The following is a 17,332-nucleotide window of genomic DNA, read 5'->3' on the forward strand; positions in this document are numbered from 1 at the left end:
ATTTTATTAAAAGGCTTCCAAACCCAAGATTTTTCCAATACACCAAAATGTTGATCAAGGAGATCACCTGAAATATCTCAAAATCCCAATTCAAATATTGTACTGCCAACCCTTATTTGAAAAAAAATCCTCTTACTGAGCTAGAAGCTTTCACATCAAGGTTTTATACCAAGGACAATGGGAGCGTACTCCCCCAGCTTGCAGCCTCGAGAAACCCTCAAAGGCTTTTTTTAAAAAAAGGCATTACAACTTCCCTTCCCCATTCTTTATCTCACTCCTAGACTAAATTTATGTATTTCAACCCAACGTAATCAATGATTGCGTGTCTTCTTTCGACAAGTAAATGAGCGTGTCAAATAAATTCTCTTTTTTAAAACCACCGGGACCATGTCTCAACAAACCTACCCTTTGTGCATTTCCTAGCTCCGTAACTTCTCATCCAAATAAATCCACACCTGCGTTTCTAACTTAAAATGTCTTAAACTTCCCACATACAGGACAACACTACGAAGGGTTAAAAAACTTCACTCTGTTTGAAAAAGTGGGTGGGGCTAAAACAAACAGGTAGTTGCACCACCTTTCCAACAGGCTTTCAGACACATGAGGAAAAAAACACACAAGCACTCTCATTCAAAGACAGACATTCACAAAAGTCTCTCTTCATTCAATAAAACTTTTTTGTTGACCAGCTATATTTTTTTTGATCCATAAGTCACGATCAAGTTCTCTTTTTTTTTACATATTGATTTACTTCCTCTGTTAATTTTACATGGGCTTGAAGAATCGGAACCCAGGCCTTTTCTATTACTTTCCTTTTTTTCTTTACCTCTTCTACCTGGGTCTCTGTTTATAAGACACTCCTCTAGACATGTTGTTCTTTCTAAATTAAATGAACCACATCGGGTGGAAATGGCCTGTTTTCACCCTTAGTCCACTTTACCCATTTTTTTTTTTTAGGTGGTCAGTTGAAGACTGACCACAATTCTGGAGCATGACATAGGCTGGTGTGCCTTTTGTGGTGTTTTAACTTGCTCCGGCACCCATTCTGGATGATTAAGATTTTCCACAGTTTCTGATCTCACAATCCTTTCGGCCAACCGAGTTCTCTACGCCCACTTCTCCTGGCCGTTACGTGACCTGAAAAGGCTCTTAATTCGGGCTCAGTCTGGGTGTGTGAGAGATGTTGGCACGAACCAACTGTAGTTGATCAATCAGTTACTGTTTCTTTTCTTAATCAATCCTTTTCTTTTCCAAATCACAATTTTCCCTAGTGACTCTTCCCGTTTCTCTAATTGCAATGTCGCTCAAAGGTACTGAACACAACAATATAACAAGGACAACTAGGACAAACAACATTCATGCGAGTATCCAAATCATAACCCTAAACTCTATCTAAACAAATAATCAATTCTCAGTCTGCGTTGTACGCCACTACAGACCGAGTCCTTAACTTATCCTAATAAAACTTATAAAACTTATGGTCCCATTACCTTAACTCTTATTACATAAGAACCTTCGATAGCACTCTTTTTACCTTTTCCTACTGAAACCTTCCCCGGGATGTTTCAAGATATTTCCAGACCCAGATCTCTTCTGCCTGCAAGCTGAGAAAGAAATGATCACAAAAAATAACTTTAGCTTTTAAATGTCGAGTCTTGTAGATTGTAGTACCTCCCTGTGGACAACAGATTACATATGCGATTCAACAGTGAAGAAACCTCTTGTGAGCAAAAGGCTCACCTTGTTTTGGCCACTGAAGCCTTTCACTTGAGAGGCACAATGCCTGTATCCGTTTTACTCACAGGGCAGAGATTATGCATCTCGGTGGAACCTCCAAGAAGTAACTGTCGAAATCTCGACTCCTGATAAACGACTCAGACACCTTCAGCTCTGGCAGAAGTTTCTTTAATTTACTTGCAGCAAGGGGGAAGGTCTCACCCAGTCAAAGGCTAAGTTGAGACCCCCCGAAATGGTACAATTTCACGAGATATTTATACAGTAAAACACAAGTTATGGTCTCTCCCTGTGTATTGGCTCTGTCTCGCAGTCAGTGAATACAGATAAAGAGTTAATTACTACATCCTTGTCCTGACATGGTTTCCAGATATTTCCTTTTGTCAGGGTTATTAGTTGGCCAGCCGGCCATTACTCGATGAGAGTGTGGTAATGAGCTATTACCTGCATTGCATTGTGTCAGGATTGTCCAGTTTCTTGGTCAGTTATCTTTTTGCATCAAATGGCTGAGGTCTCTACAAGAGATAATGACTGGTGGTTTGAGTACTTCGAAAAGGGTGGGGTGGAGTGGAACTGGTGTTGTATAGACAATAGGAGAGCACCATGGGGGGTACTTGTCTCAGCCGGACTTGCCTCCTAGCTGTCTGGTGGCTATCAGCCATATCAAGCCAGGTTTAGCTGTTTATGCAAACCGACTGCTTGTTGCAGAAATTTCTGGAAGGACCAGGACTCCATTTTGTTTTATATTAAAAAGGGCACAAAAATACAGTGTGGTACAACTTAGATAAAAATACATTTCCATAGGGTGAGCCGGAGAGTCATGAGAGGTTCGCTCTCCGGACCGGGTTCAAGCAGGACTGCGTCATCGCGCCAACCCTCTTCTCGATCTTCCTCACTGCAATCCTCCACCTCACACTCAACAAGCTCCCCGCTGGAGTGGAACTAAACTATAGAACCAGTGGGAACCTATTCAACCTTCATCGTTGTTATGTATGCAATAAAGGTTCAAACTGCGTACTGTTTAACTAAGCAAGGTACAACGTTGGCTCTGCTTTATTTAGGCCCAAAGTGCCTGACTCTCAAAATGGCTGGCCTTTTATACCTGAGCAGCACCATATGCATGCTGCTCAGTTGTCTCCAACAATGACTTCATCTGGTGTACATACAGAATGTACATACATGAAGATATCCCCCTCTGAGATCTTATCACAGTTTTTTACAGGTTGAGACAGTCCGGTGCTTTACGCTCCCGGGTTGACCGTCTCAGTTCGATTTCAGCCTTGAGTGAATGTGCGGAGTCTGTTGTGGCTGATGGTTGGATGACTGATTTGTTGGGGATGGCAGTGGCCATGTTAGGAATTGCAAGTCCATTTTTATTGAACAAGTCCGTGATGGAAATTCCGGGTTCACTGATGATCCTTGAGTCCTCGAAGACTGCTGGTAGGTTGGTTGGTCGTCGATGGTTTCTTCATCCGACTGCTTTGGCTCGTCTGTATGCCTCAGCTGTGTTTGATCCATGTGTTTCCTGCAAATTTACCCATTCTTGAGCTTAATAACAAATACTCTGTTGCCCTCCTTGGCCATGACCATACCAGTGATCCATTTGGGACCCTGACCATAATTCAACACATATACAGGATCATTAACAGAAATCTCGCGTGACACAGTTGCGCGATCGTTGTACCCTTGTTGACTTTGTCTTCTGTATTCAACATGATTATTTAAATCTGGGTGTACCAGAGATAGCATGGTCTTAAGACCTCTTTTCATCATGAGTTCAGCAGGCGAGACCTCTGTGAGTGTGTGGGGTCTTGTCCTGTGACTCAGTAGTATGCAAGTCAAGCGGGACTGCAGTGACCCTTGGGTTACTCTCCTCATGCTTTGCTTGATAATTTGTACTGCACGTTCAGCTTGCCCCTTGGACGCAGGCTTGAACGGTGCTAACCTTACATGTTTTATGCCATTAAGTTTCACAAAGTCCTGAAACTCCTGACTGATGAAGAACAACCCATTGTCGCTTACCACTATGTCAGGCACTATGTGTCGCGAACATGACATTGAGATTCTCTATGCTTGCCGTGGACGTGCTGGATGACATGATTATGCATTCTATCCACTTCAAATAAGCATCCTCCACCACTACAAACAAATTGCCCAGGAAGGGACCTGCAAAATCTACATGTATTCTGGACCAAGGTTTGGATGGCCATGACCACAGACTCAGCGGCAATTCCACTGGTGCTTTGCTGAACTGCATGCAAGTGTTGCACTGATGCACGCATGCTTCCAGCTCAGAGTCAATTCCTAGCCACCATATGTGGGACCTGGCGATGGCCTTCATCATCACTATACCAGGATGTGTGCTATGTAACTCACGCACAAACTTCTCGCTCCCTTTCTTGGGCATTACAACTCAATTGCCCCAAAATATGCAATCTGCTTGAATAGACAGTTCGTCCATGCAACGAATGTACGGTTTGGCCTCCTCGCACATTTGCTTAAGTATGGCAGACCAGTCCCCTTTGAGGATACAACCCTTTACCACCGATAATATCGGATCCTGGCTGGTCCAGATCTTAACTTGTTGAGCCGTGACAGGTGTATCTTCACTCTCAAAAGCATCCATGATTAACATTAAATCTGCCGGTTGTGGCGTTTCCACCTCCGGTGTGGCAACGGCAACCGGCTCAAAGCATCGGCATAATTCTCTGTGCCAGGTCTGTGGTGAATTACATAATCATAGGCAGATAATGTCAGCGCTCACCTTTGGATGTGGGATGAAGCGTTGGTATTGATACCTTTGCTCTCGGAAAACAACAAAATGAGCAGCTTGTGATCGGTCTCTAATTCGAACCTCAGACCGAACAGGTATTGATGCATTTTTTTAACACCGTACACACACGCTAAAGCTTCTTTTTCTACCATACTGTAGGCTCTTTCTGCTTTAGACAAACTTTTGGATGCATACACGACATGTTGATGTATCCCCGACTCATTGGCTTGTTGCGACACACAACCAATTCCATATGACGATGCGTCACAGGCCAAAACTAAACATGTATGTTGTGTCTTGAATAAAGAATCTGACCAGATACTGTAAGCACAAAGTAATGTGTGACCGTAGTCCTTTATTACAGGTCTCCAGAGTGCCTCTCCAGCCTGTGAGGCCTCCTTATGCACAAGTGCTCCCAAGGGATTGTGGGATCCCTTGGGACTCCAGTGGATGAACCCTCTGGTGGTTAAACAAGGTATTTACAGGTTTACATATATAACAACACTCCCCCCCGCAAAGTCAAGAGTGTAACTATTTACAATGTGAGTCGATCTGGGGCCTTCCTTTCCCTGGTTGATCGTCTCGGTGCAAATGCTGGTTTTGGTGAGTCGTTTGTTGGGCCCTTACTGGGCTGCTGTGCTGCTGGCCTTGCCAGGCTGCTGTGTGTGGTGAGTCCTGCTGGGCTGCTGCAGGTGATGGGTTCTGCTTCGTGGTCAACCGCTGGGTCAGTTGCCACTTGTGTGTGTGTTGGGGGGGTCGAAAAAGGTAGAGTCTATTGTGGGTTGTTCTGGATAATCCATAAATCTGAGTTTGGTTTGGTCCAAGTGTTTCCTGCAGGTGAGTCTATTTGAAAGTTTGACCAGAAACACCCTCTTTGGCCATGACAGTGCCGGGAAAACACTTGGGACCTTGTCCATAGTTCAATGCAAATACAAGATCATTAATCTCGATTTCGCGTGACACATTTGCGCGATCATGATATGTATTCTGTTGAAGCCACCTGCTCTCTACCTGTTCATGTAGATCAGGGTGGACTAACGACAGCCTTGTCTTAAGTGTGCTTTTAATGAGCAGTTCAGTGGGGGAAACCCCAGTGAGCGAGTGGAGTCTTGTGCGGTAACTAAGCAGACTCTTGATAGGCGAGTCTGCAGTGAGCCTTCAGTTATCCTCTTCAAGCTCTGCTTGATTGTTTGCACTACTCGCTCTGCCTGAACATTGGACACTGGTTTAAACGGGGTAGATGTGACATGTTTGATCCCATTGCGGGTCATGAACTCTTTGAACTTGTGAAGCACAGCACATTGTCACTCACAAGGACATCAGGCAGGCCGTGCATGGCAAACATGGCCCGCAGGCTTTCAATGGTGGTAGCAGACGTGCTTGCTGACATTATCTCACATTCAATCCATTTGGAGTATGCATCTACAACCACAAGGAACATTTTTCCCAAGAATGGGCCTGCATAGTCGACATGGACCGTGGACCACGGTTTGGAGGACCAGGACCATAGACTTAGTGGCACCTCCCTGGGTGCATTGCTTAACTGTGAACATGTGTTACATTTGTGCGCACAGGACTCTGAGTCTGCATTGAAACCGGGTCACCACACGTGAGATCTGGCTATCGCTTTCATCATTACAATGCCTGGGTAGGTACTGTGGAGGTCACTAATGAAAGTGGCCCTGCCCTTTTTTGACACCACTACCCGATTACCCCATAGGAGGCAGTCTGCCTGTATAGACATTTCATCTCTGCGCCGCTGGTATGGCTTTATTTCTTCCTGCATCTCCAATGGGACACTAGATCAACTCCCGTGGAGCACACAGTTTTTTATTAAGGACAGTAAGGGATCCTGGCTTGTGGCGGATGGCATAGTTGTATGCGGAAAACGTGAGCGCCCAACTTTGGATGCGGGCCAATGCATTCGTATTTATCACTTACTTACAGAAAAGATAGATATAAGTGGCTTATGGTCGGTTTCCAATTCAAATTTGAGCCCAAACAAATATTGATGCATTTTCTTTACCCCATAGACACACGCTAACGCTTCGTTTTTGATCATGCTGTAGGCTCTCTCAGCCTTAGACAGACTTCTGGGTGCATAAGCAACTGGTTGTAATTTCCCAGGTTCATTAGCTTTTTGCAATACACGACACCGTATGACGACGCATCACATGCTAGTACCAAACGCTTACATGGATCATACAACACAAGCAATTTGTTTGAGCATAACAGTTTCCTAGCTTTCTCAAAGACATTTTCTTGGCTTTTATCCCATACCCATTCATCTCCTTTATGCAGTAAAGAGTGCAGGGGTTCTAACAATGTGCTAAGACCCGGTAAGAAGTTACTAAAGTAGTTCAGGAGTCGTAGAAACGATCACAGCTCCATCACATTCTGTGGTCTCAGTGCATTCTTGATTGCCTCCGTCTTCGAATCGGTGGGCCTGATGCCATCCACCGCGATTCTTCTCCCCAGGAACTCCACTTCAGGTGCCAGGAAAACGCACTTCGAGCATTTTAGCCTGAGCCCCACACGATTAAGCCGACTAAGAACCTCCTCCAGGTTCTGCAGGTGCTCGACGGTGTCCCGACTTGTAACCAAGATGTCGTCCTGGAAGACCACGGTGCATGGGTCTGACTTCAGCAAGCTTTCCATGTTCCTCTGGAATATCGCCGCTGCTGATCGAATCCCAAATGGGCATCTGTTGTAAATGAAGAGACCTTTGTGTGTGTTGATGCAGGTGAGGCCCTTCGGTGATTCCTCCAGCTCCTGTGTCGTGTAGGCCGAGGTCAAATCCAGCTTCGTGAACGTCTTTCCTCCCGCCAGCATTATAAATAGGTCATCTGCCTTTGGTAGCAGGTATTGATCCTACAGGGAGAAATAATTGATAGTTACTTTGTAATCACCACAGATTCTGAGAGTGCCGTCTTCCTTGAGGACATGAACAATCGGACTGGCCCACTCGTTGAATTCGATCGGCGAAATGATGCCCTTTCATTGCAGCCGGTCCAGCTCGATCTCCACCCTCTCTCTCACCATGTACGGTACTGCTCTTGCCTTGTGACGGATGGGTCACGCCCCCGGAATCAAGTGGAACTGCACTTTTGCTCCTTGGAACTTCCCGATGCCCAGTTCGAACAGCGAGGGGATCTTGTTTAGGACCTGGGCACATGAAGTGTCGTTGACGGACAAGAGTGCTCGGACGTTGTCCCAGTTCCAGCGTATCTTTCCCAGTCAGCTCCTGCCGAACAGCATGGGGCCATCGCCCGGTACCACCCAGAGTGGTAAATTGTGCACCGTTCCATTGTAGGAGACCTTTACGGTAGCACTGCCGATTACAGAAATCAGTTCCTTTGTGTACGTTCTCAGTTTAGTACCAATAGGAGTCAGGACTGGCCTTAAGGCCTTGCTGCACCACAATTTATCAAAAGTCTTTTTGCTCATTATGGACTCAGGTGTCCAGCTCCATTGATACCGGGAGCCCATTTAATTCAACCTTCAGCATTATCGGGGGAAACTTTGTGGTAAATGTGTGCACCCCATATACCTCTGCCTCCTCAGTCTGAGGCTCTGGTTCATTGTGATCCACCGTGGATCTGCCCTCCTCTGCAACATGGTGGTTTGCAGGATTAGCAGGGTTCACAGCTCGCCTGCACATACGTTGGAAGTGTCCCATTGTTCCACAGCCCTTGCAAATGTATCCTTTGAAGCGGCCTGAATGGAAGCGATGATCACCCCCGCAGCGCCAACAAGGTGTTAATGGCCTTGCATTCATCATCCTTGATGGTGGACTCTGAGACATCTGCGGACATGCAGCTGCAGGCATATGAGTCCTGCCCTCTACATTATAATTCAAAAACAACATTACTTTGTTCACAGTACTTGCAGCAGCACTTGTGTGCTGAGAGATTTGTTGTTATTGTCACTGGTGGCGATGACCGCCTGTGCTATCGCTATGGCTTTACGCAAGGTTGGCGTCTCTACAGTCAAAGGTTTATGAAGTATTACTTCATGGCCAATGCCAAGTACAAAGAAGTCCTTGAGCATATGCTCCAAGTGTCCTTCAAATTCGCAATGTCCTGCAAGGCGCCTTAGCTCGGCGACGTAGCTCGCCACTTCCTGACCTTCAGACCTCTTATACATGTAGAACCGGCACCTCGCCATCACAACACTTTCCTTTGGGTTTAAATACTCCCGGACCAGTGTGAACAAATCATCGTATGACTTCTCTGTGAGTTTCGCTGGAGTGAGCGGATTTTTCATGAGGCCATACATTGGTGCCCCGCAAACGGTGAGGAGGATTGCCCTTCGTTTGGCAGCGTTCGCTTCTCCTTCCAGCCCTTTGGCCACAAAGTATTGGTCGAGTCGCTCCACGACAGTTTCCCAATCATCTCCCTCCGAAAATTTCTCCAGGATGCCCACAGTTCCCTGCATTGTTGCGGTGGGGTTCATCATCTGTATCTCGTCGCCAGTTGTTGTGTCTTGAATAAAGAATCTGACCAGATATTGTAAGCTCAAAATAATGTATGACCGTAGCCTTTATTACAGGTCTCCAGAGTACCTCTCCAGCCTGTGAGGCCTCTTTATGTACAGGTGCTCCCAAGGGATTGTGGGATCTCTTGGACTCCAGGGGATGAGCCCTCTGGTGGTTAAATAAGGCATTTACAGGTTTACATAGATAACAGTTTACATGGGTCATAATGTTCCAGCAGCTTGCAATGCGCCCCATACCCAGTTGTTGCCTTTTCTCAATAGCATGTGCAGTGATTCAAATAAGGTGCTCAGTTTAGGTAGGAAGTTACCAACGTAGTTGAGTAGACCCAGGAACAAATGCAGCTTCGTCACATTCTGTGACTTGGGTGCATTTTTGATGGCTTTGGTTTTCACGTCAGTAGGTCTGATGCCATCAGCGGCGATTTTCCTCCCGAGGAATTCGACTTCCGGTGACAGGAAGAGGCACTTCGAACGTTCAAGTCTGAGTCCCACTCTGTGCAAAGACAGTAGAACCTCTTCCAGGGTGTTCAGATGTTCCTTGGAGTCACGACCGGTGATCAGGATGTCATCTTTGAACAAGATGGTTCTGGAAACGGACTTCAGTAGACTTTCCATATTCCTCTGGAATATTGCTGCAGTCGAGCGAATTCCAAATGGGCCCATGTGATAAATAAACAGTCCTTTTTGTGTGTTAATACACGTTCTTCGATGTCTGCACCATAATGGCTGACGTCAAGTCCAGTTTTGTGAACGACTTCCCTCTGGCTAGGGTCGTAAATAAGTCATCAGTCTTCGGTAATGGGTACTGATCTTGTTTTGAAACCCTGTTGATCGTAGCCTTGCAGTCTCCACAGATTCTGACTGTGCCATCACTTTTCAGCACAGGAACAATGGGGCTGGCCCATTCATTAAATTCGACCGATGATATGATCCCTACGCGCTGCAATCTGTTCAGTTCAATTTCGACCTTCTCCCTCATCATATACGGCACTGCCCGAGCTTTATGGTGGACGGGTCTTGCATCTGAGTCCACGTGGATCTGTACCTTGGCTCCCGTGAAGTTGCCGATACCCGGTTCGAACAGCGAGGGGAACTTGCTCAATACTTGAGCACATGTATCTTTCTCCGACGACATCGCCTTTAAGTCGTTCCAGTCGCATCTGATTTTCTCCAACCAGCTCCTGCCGAGCAGCGTTGGGCCATTGCCTGGAACAATCCACAGCGGTAACTCGTTATACGACACATTACTTTATGCACTGCCAATCACCTTTATCAGTTCTTTGGTGTACGTATGCAGCTTGGCTATAACAGGGCTCAGCCTGGGCCCCACAGTCTTAGTATCCCACAGCTTATTAAATGCCCTCTTATTCATAATCGATTGACTCGCCCCTGTGTCCAGTTCCATCGATACCGGTATCCCGTTAAACTTCACGTTAATCAAAATTGGTTTACTCTTGGTTATGAAAAAGTACAGTCCATACACTTCCTCCTCTGGTATCTCAGATTGTGTATCTGGATCCGCGCTAGTCTGACTCTCATCCTCCACGTAGTGTGTTGCCTGCTCATCTTCGGACACTTGCGCTGGAGATGCCCTACTCTCAGACAACCTTTGCAACTATATTGCTTCAATCGGCACTGCTGGTGCCGATGATTTCCCCCACAACGCCAACATGGAGAAGTCGGATACATTCCCGCTGGCGGACTTTGAGCAGCCACAGGTTTCACCAACACAGCCGGATAGGCCCTGCCATGTGTCGCTCTGCTGAACGCCGAATCAATCGCGTTTACAGTACTTGCCGAGGTTCAGTTCTTCACCGATATTTGCTTTAAACTCTTATTCGTCCTCATACATGATTGAGCGATCTGGATGGCCCTTTTTAAATCCAACTCCTCCAGAAGTTGGCACAGGATCACCTCATGGTTGATACCGATAACAAAGAAGTCCTGCAGCATGTCTACCAATACCGTCCTGAACTTCCAATGTCCAGCTAGACGTCTCAGGTCGCCAACGAATTCCGCCGTGCTCTGACCCTCCGATCGAACGTGTGTATAAAACCTTTATCTCGAGGTGATGCTGTGATCTGGCTTGAGATGCTCCCGTACCAATGTACACAACTCCTCGTACTTTTTCTCTGTTGGATCACTAGGCATGAGTAGATTCTTTATCAAACTGTAGATCTTTGAACTGCACACAGTGAGGGACACGGCCCGGGACCGATCTGCATCGTCGACCCCCTTCATTTTGTTGGCCACGAAGTAGTGGTTCAAACGGCTCACAAAGTCTGCCCAATCTTCTCCACGAATCGCTCTAAAAATCCAATCGTGCTCATTTTGAAAACAAAGTTTCTTGTATTCTCGTCACCAAATGTTATGTATGCAATACAGGTACAAATGAGTACTGTTTAACTAAGCAAGGTACAACCTTGCTTCTGCTTTATTGTGGCCCAAAGTGCCTGACTCACAAAATAGTTGGCCTTTTATACCTGAGCAGCACCATGTGCGTGCTGCTCAGTGGCCTCCAACAATGACACCATCTAGTGGCTACAAACAGCATGTACATACATGACAGTGAGTTGGACTGAAGATATTGGAGAACTCTCCCTCAAGAGATTAGGTAGTGAGTTAGAAACATATAAGCATAGAAACAAAGAAAATAGGTGCAGGAGTAGGCCATTCGGCCCTTCGAGCCTGCACCACCATTCAGTAAGATCATGGCTGATCACTCACTTCAGTACCGCTTTCCTGCTTTCTCTCCATACCCCTTGATCCTTTTAGTCGCAAGGGCAATACCTAACTCCCTCTTGAATATATCCAATGAACTGGCATCAACAACTCTGCGGTAGAGAATTCCACAGGTTAAGAACTCTCTGAGTGAAGAAGTTTCTTCTCATCTCAGTCCTAAATGGCCAACCCCTTATCCTTAGACCGTGACCACTGATTCTGGACTCCCCCAACATCGGGAACATTCTTTCTGCATCTAACCTGTCCTGTCCTGTCAGAATTTTATATGTTTCTATGAGATCCCCTCTTATTCTTCTCAACTCCAGTGAATACAGGCCCAGTCGATCCAGTCTCTCCTCATATGTCAGTCCAGCCATCCCGGGAATCAGTCTGGTGAACCTCCGCTGCACTCCCTCAATAGCAAGAATGTCCTTCATCAGATTAGGAGACCAAAACTGAACACAATATTCCAGGTGAGGCTTCACCAAGGCCTTGTACAACTGCAGTAAGACCTTCCTGCTCCTATACTCAAATCCCCTAGCTATGAAGGCCAACATACCATTTGCCACCTTCACCGCCTGCTGTACCTGCATGCCAACCTTCAATGACTGATGTACCATGATGCCCAGGTCTCGTTGCACCTCCCCTTTTCCTAATCTGCCTCCATTCAGATAATATTCTGCCTTCATGTTTTTGCCACCAAAGTGGATAAGTTCACATTTATCCACATTATACTGCATCTGCCATGCATTTGCTCACTCACCTAACCTGTCCAAGTCACCCTGCAGTTTCTTAGCATCCTCCTCACAGCTCACACCGCCACCCAGCTTAGTGTCATCTGCAAACTTGGAGATATTACTCTCATTCTTTCATCTAAATCATTGATGTATGTTGTAAATAGCTGGGGTCCCAGCACTGAGCCCTGCGGCACCCCACTAATCACCGCCTGCCATTCTGAAAAGGACCCATTTATCCCGACTCTTTGCTTCCTGTCTGTCAACCAGTTCTTTATCCACGTCAGTGCATTAGCCCCACTACAATGTGCTTTAATTTTGCAAACCAATCTCTTGTGTGGGACCTTGTCAAAAGCCTTTTGAAAGTTCAAATGCACCACATCCACTGGTTCTCTCTTGTCCACTCTACTAGTTACATCCTCAAAAAATTCAGGAAGATTTGTCAAGCATGATTTCCCTTTCATAAATCCATGCTGACTTGGACCGATTCTGTCACTGCTTTCCAAATGCGCTGCTATTTCATCTTTAATAATTGATTCCAACATTTTCCCCACTACTGATGTCAGGCTAACCGGTCTATAATTTCCCGTTTTCTCTCCCTCCTTTTTTAGAAAGTGGTTTTACATTAGCTACCCTCCAGTCCATAGGAACTGATCCAGAGTCGATAGACTGTTGGAAAATGATCACCAATGCATCCACTATTTCTAGGGCCACTTCCTTAAGTACTCTGGGATGCAGACTATCAGGCCCCAGGGATTTATCGGCCTTCAATCGCATCAATTTCCCGAACACAATTTCCCACCTAATAAGGATTTTCTTCAGTTCCTCCTTCTCACTAGACCCTCGGTCCCCTAGTATTTCCGGAAGGTTATTTGTGTCTTCCTTCGTGAAGACAGAACCAAAGTATTTGTTCAACTGGTCTGCAATTTCCTTGTTCCCCATGATAAATTCACCTGGTTCTGACTGCAAGGGACCTACGTTTGTCTTCACTAATCTTTTTTTCTCCACAATAGATCAGATTGTCCCAAATCTGTGCAACATTTAAAAAAAAATTCATTCTCAGAATGTGGGCCTTGTTGGCAAGGCCAGCATTTATTGCCCATCCCTAATTGCCGCTGAGAATGTGGTGGTGAGCCGCCACCTTGAACCGCTGCAGTCCGTGTGATGAAGGTACACCCACAGTGCTGTTAGGGAGGGAATTCCAGCATTTTGACTCAGCGACGATGAAGGAACGGTGATCTACTTCCAAATCAGGATGGTGTGTGACTTGGAGGGGAAAATGGAGGTGGCAGTGTTCCCATGCGCCGGCAGCCCTTGCCCTTCTAAGTTTTAGAGGCCGTGGGTTAGGGAGGTGCTGCCGAAGAAGCCTTGGCAAGTTACTGCAGTGCATCTTGTACATAGTACACACTACAGCCACGGTGCGCCGGTGGTGGAGGGAGTGAATGTTTAAGGTGGTGGATGTAGTGCCGATCAAGCTTTGTCCTGGATGGTGTCGAGTATCTTGAGAATTGTTGGAGCTGCCCTCATCCAGGCAAGTGGAGAGGTTCCATCACACTCCTGACTTGTGCTTTGTAGATGGTGGAAGTCAGGAGGTGAGTCATTTGATATCACCTCTGATTTTTTGTTATGTTCGTAATAGGAACTTGCATGTCTAGAAGATCCAAGTTAGATGTACTGAAGCCAGTTTACCCATTAGAATGCACTCATTATTTTGTTATTTTTTTTAATAGGAAAACATCAACAATAAAAGAAACAAATGGCTGATACTCTGGATACAACAGCACTTGGTAAGAAGCTTCAAGACCTCTGTGCGTCTAAAAATCCTGATCTCACAAAAGTAGAAGGATTAATTGAAGATGGTGCATTGGTGGATTTCGACGCTGGTGTTTATGGAACCCCTTTAAGTATTGCTGCACATAGTGGTAATGAAGATGTTGTTGAGTTGCTCTTGAAGAACGGAGCAAATGTTAACTATCGGACGGTGGAGTACGGTTGGACACCGCTCCTTAATGCTGTACAATCAGATCATGAAAACATTGTCCACTTACTGTTGAAACATGGGGCCGATCCACATCTCAGCAAAGGAAATGGAGCGACCCCTTTCATTATTGCTGCGATTGCTAACAATGTGAATTTGCTCCAGACGTTTCTGTCCCTGGGTGCAGATGTCAACGAGACAGATGTCTTTGGTTTTACTGCCTTTATGGAAGCAGCACAGCACGGTAACGAGGACGCGTTACGCTTCCTCTTCCAGAAAAATGCTGATGTGAACAAGCACAGGGAAGTGTGTGACACCAAAAAAAATCAGGGTAAAGGCGGAAAGACTGCCCTGATGGATGCCGTTCTAAAAGGCCATGAGGACATTGTTAAGATCTTGTTGGGTGAAATGCATGCAGATGTTAAAGCGGTCGATAACCTAGGCAGGACAGCATTAATTCATGCCTTGCAGAAATACAGCCAGGCAATTGTGGAAACTCTGTTGAACCATGAGGCCGATGTTAACTCCATAGACAAAAATCAAAGCACACCTCTGAGTACCGCATTGACCCAGTCTCCCTTGAATATCCATGTGGTGGAAATGCTGATGAAACGTGGAGTGAATCTAAATGTTCCAAATAACGCTGGGAAAACGCCATTGATTCTTGCAGTAGAAACGAAGAACAAAGAGGTGGTTAAACTACTGCTGGAAGGGGCAAGTGTTGAAATCAATGCACAAGATAAGTCAGGGCGGACAGCCCTTCTGGCAGCAGCGGAAAATGAAGATGCATCGTTGACTGAAATGTTGTGTGAGAAGGGAGCTGATGTATCCTGTGAGGACAATCGAGGGAACACACCGTTATTGGTAGCCAGAAGATACTATGACAATAAAATGAAAAAGGTGTTGATTGACCATGGGGCGGAGATTAAACCGAATGTAGGAGTTCCACCAAAATGGAAGGAGATTAGTAAACGCTGGCATGGAGCTCTGGAGAAACTGCAGAAAGAAGAACGTTCCCTCATTGGGAAAATGAAACTGTCCAAAATGGACAATTTTAAGATTACAGTAAACAACACAACAGAAGTCTACCTTGGTTTCTATGAAAATGACACTGAAGTGGCAGTGAAATGTCACAGGATGATCAGTGAAGCAGCCAAAAAGGAAAAGCTGTGCCTCACACACCCAAAGGTCGTGGTGAGCAATCTGTTCGTCAAAGTCCTGGCTTGTGAAATAGATGATTATTGCCATTACATATGTCTGGACCTCTGCGAGTACAATCTCGAGGAATGTGTGGATCGATGGCCTGACGCAATTCGAATGGAAGCCCCTGAAATAATGAAGCGGTTGGTTCTGGCTCTTCAGATTTTGCATGGAGCTAAATTTGCTCACCGGGATTTGCATCCAACAAATGTCCTCCGAGGTAATTTCTGTAAGACCATAACAAATTCTGAGGCATCCACAATTAGATTTTGCCTGGCTCAGGCAGTCCAACTGATGATTAGAATAGTTGATAAGACCGCCTCTAGTTGTGCACCTCAACTATTTGATTCATTGTCTTTGGCTTTCTGAAGTAATTCTGTAAAAAAAAAAAAATCACGTGACCACCACCATCATCCCTTGGATGAACAACTGCCCGAGCCAAACAGCAGCTGAAGTCAATACTTGTGCAACCAGTAAACGTTCCTCAGTCCATTTCTGATTGCGGTTTCATTTCTAGCTCTGAACTGGCTGGAATGAGCAACCTCAGTTAATCTGATTTCATATTGGGTTAAGTGCTAAGCAACTTTACTTTGGAATATAGACAGAAAAGGCTGGAAATACTCAGCGGGTCAGGGAAAAGGGACAGGACAAGAACAAGAGGGAAGGTCTGTGATAGGATGGGGGTCAGGAATGATTAAAGGACAGAAGTGTTGATGCTGTGAGGCGAAAGGGGTGATAATGGTACAAGTATCGAAACAAAAGATGGATCCAGAGGAGGTGTAAATGGTCACAGCAGATTGGCAGAGGAGGAAGGAAGCATGGAAAATCTGGCAAAGTACTTCGGTGTTCCAGGTGTACGACAGAAAAAAGGCAGGTAGATCCCAGGGGTACGCACCACCCCAAGTACCAGACCCCAGGGGTGCAGACCACCCCAAGTACCAGACCCCAGGGGTGCAGACCACCCCAAGTACCAGACCCCAGGGGTGCAGACCACCCCATGTACCAGACCCCAGGGGTGCAGACCACCTCACGTACCAGACCTCAGGGGTGCAGACCACCCCATGTACCAGACCTCAGGGATGTGGACCACCCCATGTACCAGACCCCAGGGGTGCAGACCACCTCACGTACCAGACCCCAGGGGTGCAGACCACCCCAAGTACCAGACCCCAGGGGTGCAGACCACCTCACGTACCAGACCCCAGGGGTGCAGACCACCCCATGTACCAGACCTCAGGGATGTGGACCACCCCATGTACCAGACCCCAGGGGTGCAGACCACCCCATGTACCAGACCCCAGGGGTGCAGACCACCTCACGTACCAGACCCCAGGGGTGCAGACCACCCCAAGTACCAGACCCCAGGGGTGCAGACCACCTCACGTACCAGACCCCAGGGGTGCAGACCACCCCAAGTACCAGACCCCAGGGGTGCAGACCACCCCATGTACCAGACCCCAGGGGTGCAGACCACCTCACGTACCAGACCCCAGGGGTGCAGACCACCCCATGTACCAGACCCCAGGGGTGCAGACCACCTCATGTACCAGACCCCAGGGGTGCAGACCACCCCATGTACCAGACCCCAGGGGTGCAGACCACCCCATATACCAGACCCCAGGGGTGCAGACCACCTCACGTACCAGACCCCAGGGGTGCAGACCACCCCAAGTACCAGACCCCAGGGGTGCAGAC

The 17,332-nt window shown here is 46.6% G+C and overlaps 1 protein-coding gene across 1 annotated transcript in view; it reads left to right on the forward strand.

The window, feature by feature from the left end:
• Nucleotides 1–17,332, forward strand: part of LOC139268194 (2-5A-dependent ribonuclease-like) — a 74,212-nt gene that overhangs the window by 16,970 nt on the left and 39,910 nt on the right. The window contains exon 2 of the mRNA XM_070886244.1: nt 14,190–15,857. Within this exon, the coding sequence (XP_070742345.1) occupies nt 14,216–15,857 (1,642 nt within the window). The 5' untranslated portion in view covers nt 14,190–14,215. The remainder of the gene's footprint in view (nt 1–14,189; nt 15,858–17,332) is intronic.

This window comes from Pristiophorus japonicus, chromosome 8 (assembly GCF_044704955.1).
Source record: "Pristiophorus japonicus isolate sPriJap1 chromosome 8, sPriJap1.hap1, whole genome shotgun sequence".
Taxonomy (NCBI): domain Eukaryota; kingdom Metazoa; phylum Chordata; class Chondrichthyes; family Pristiophoridae; genus Pristiophorus; species Pristiophorus japonicus.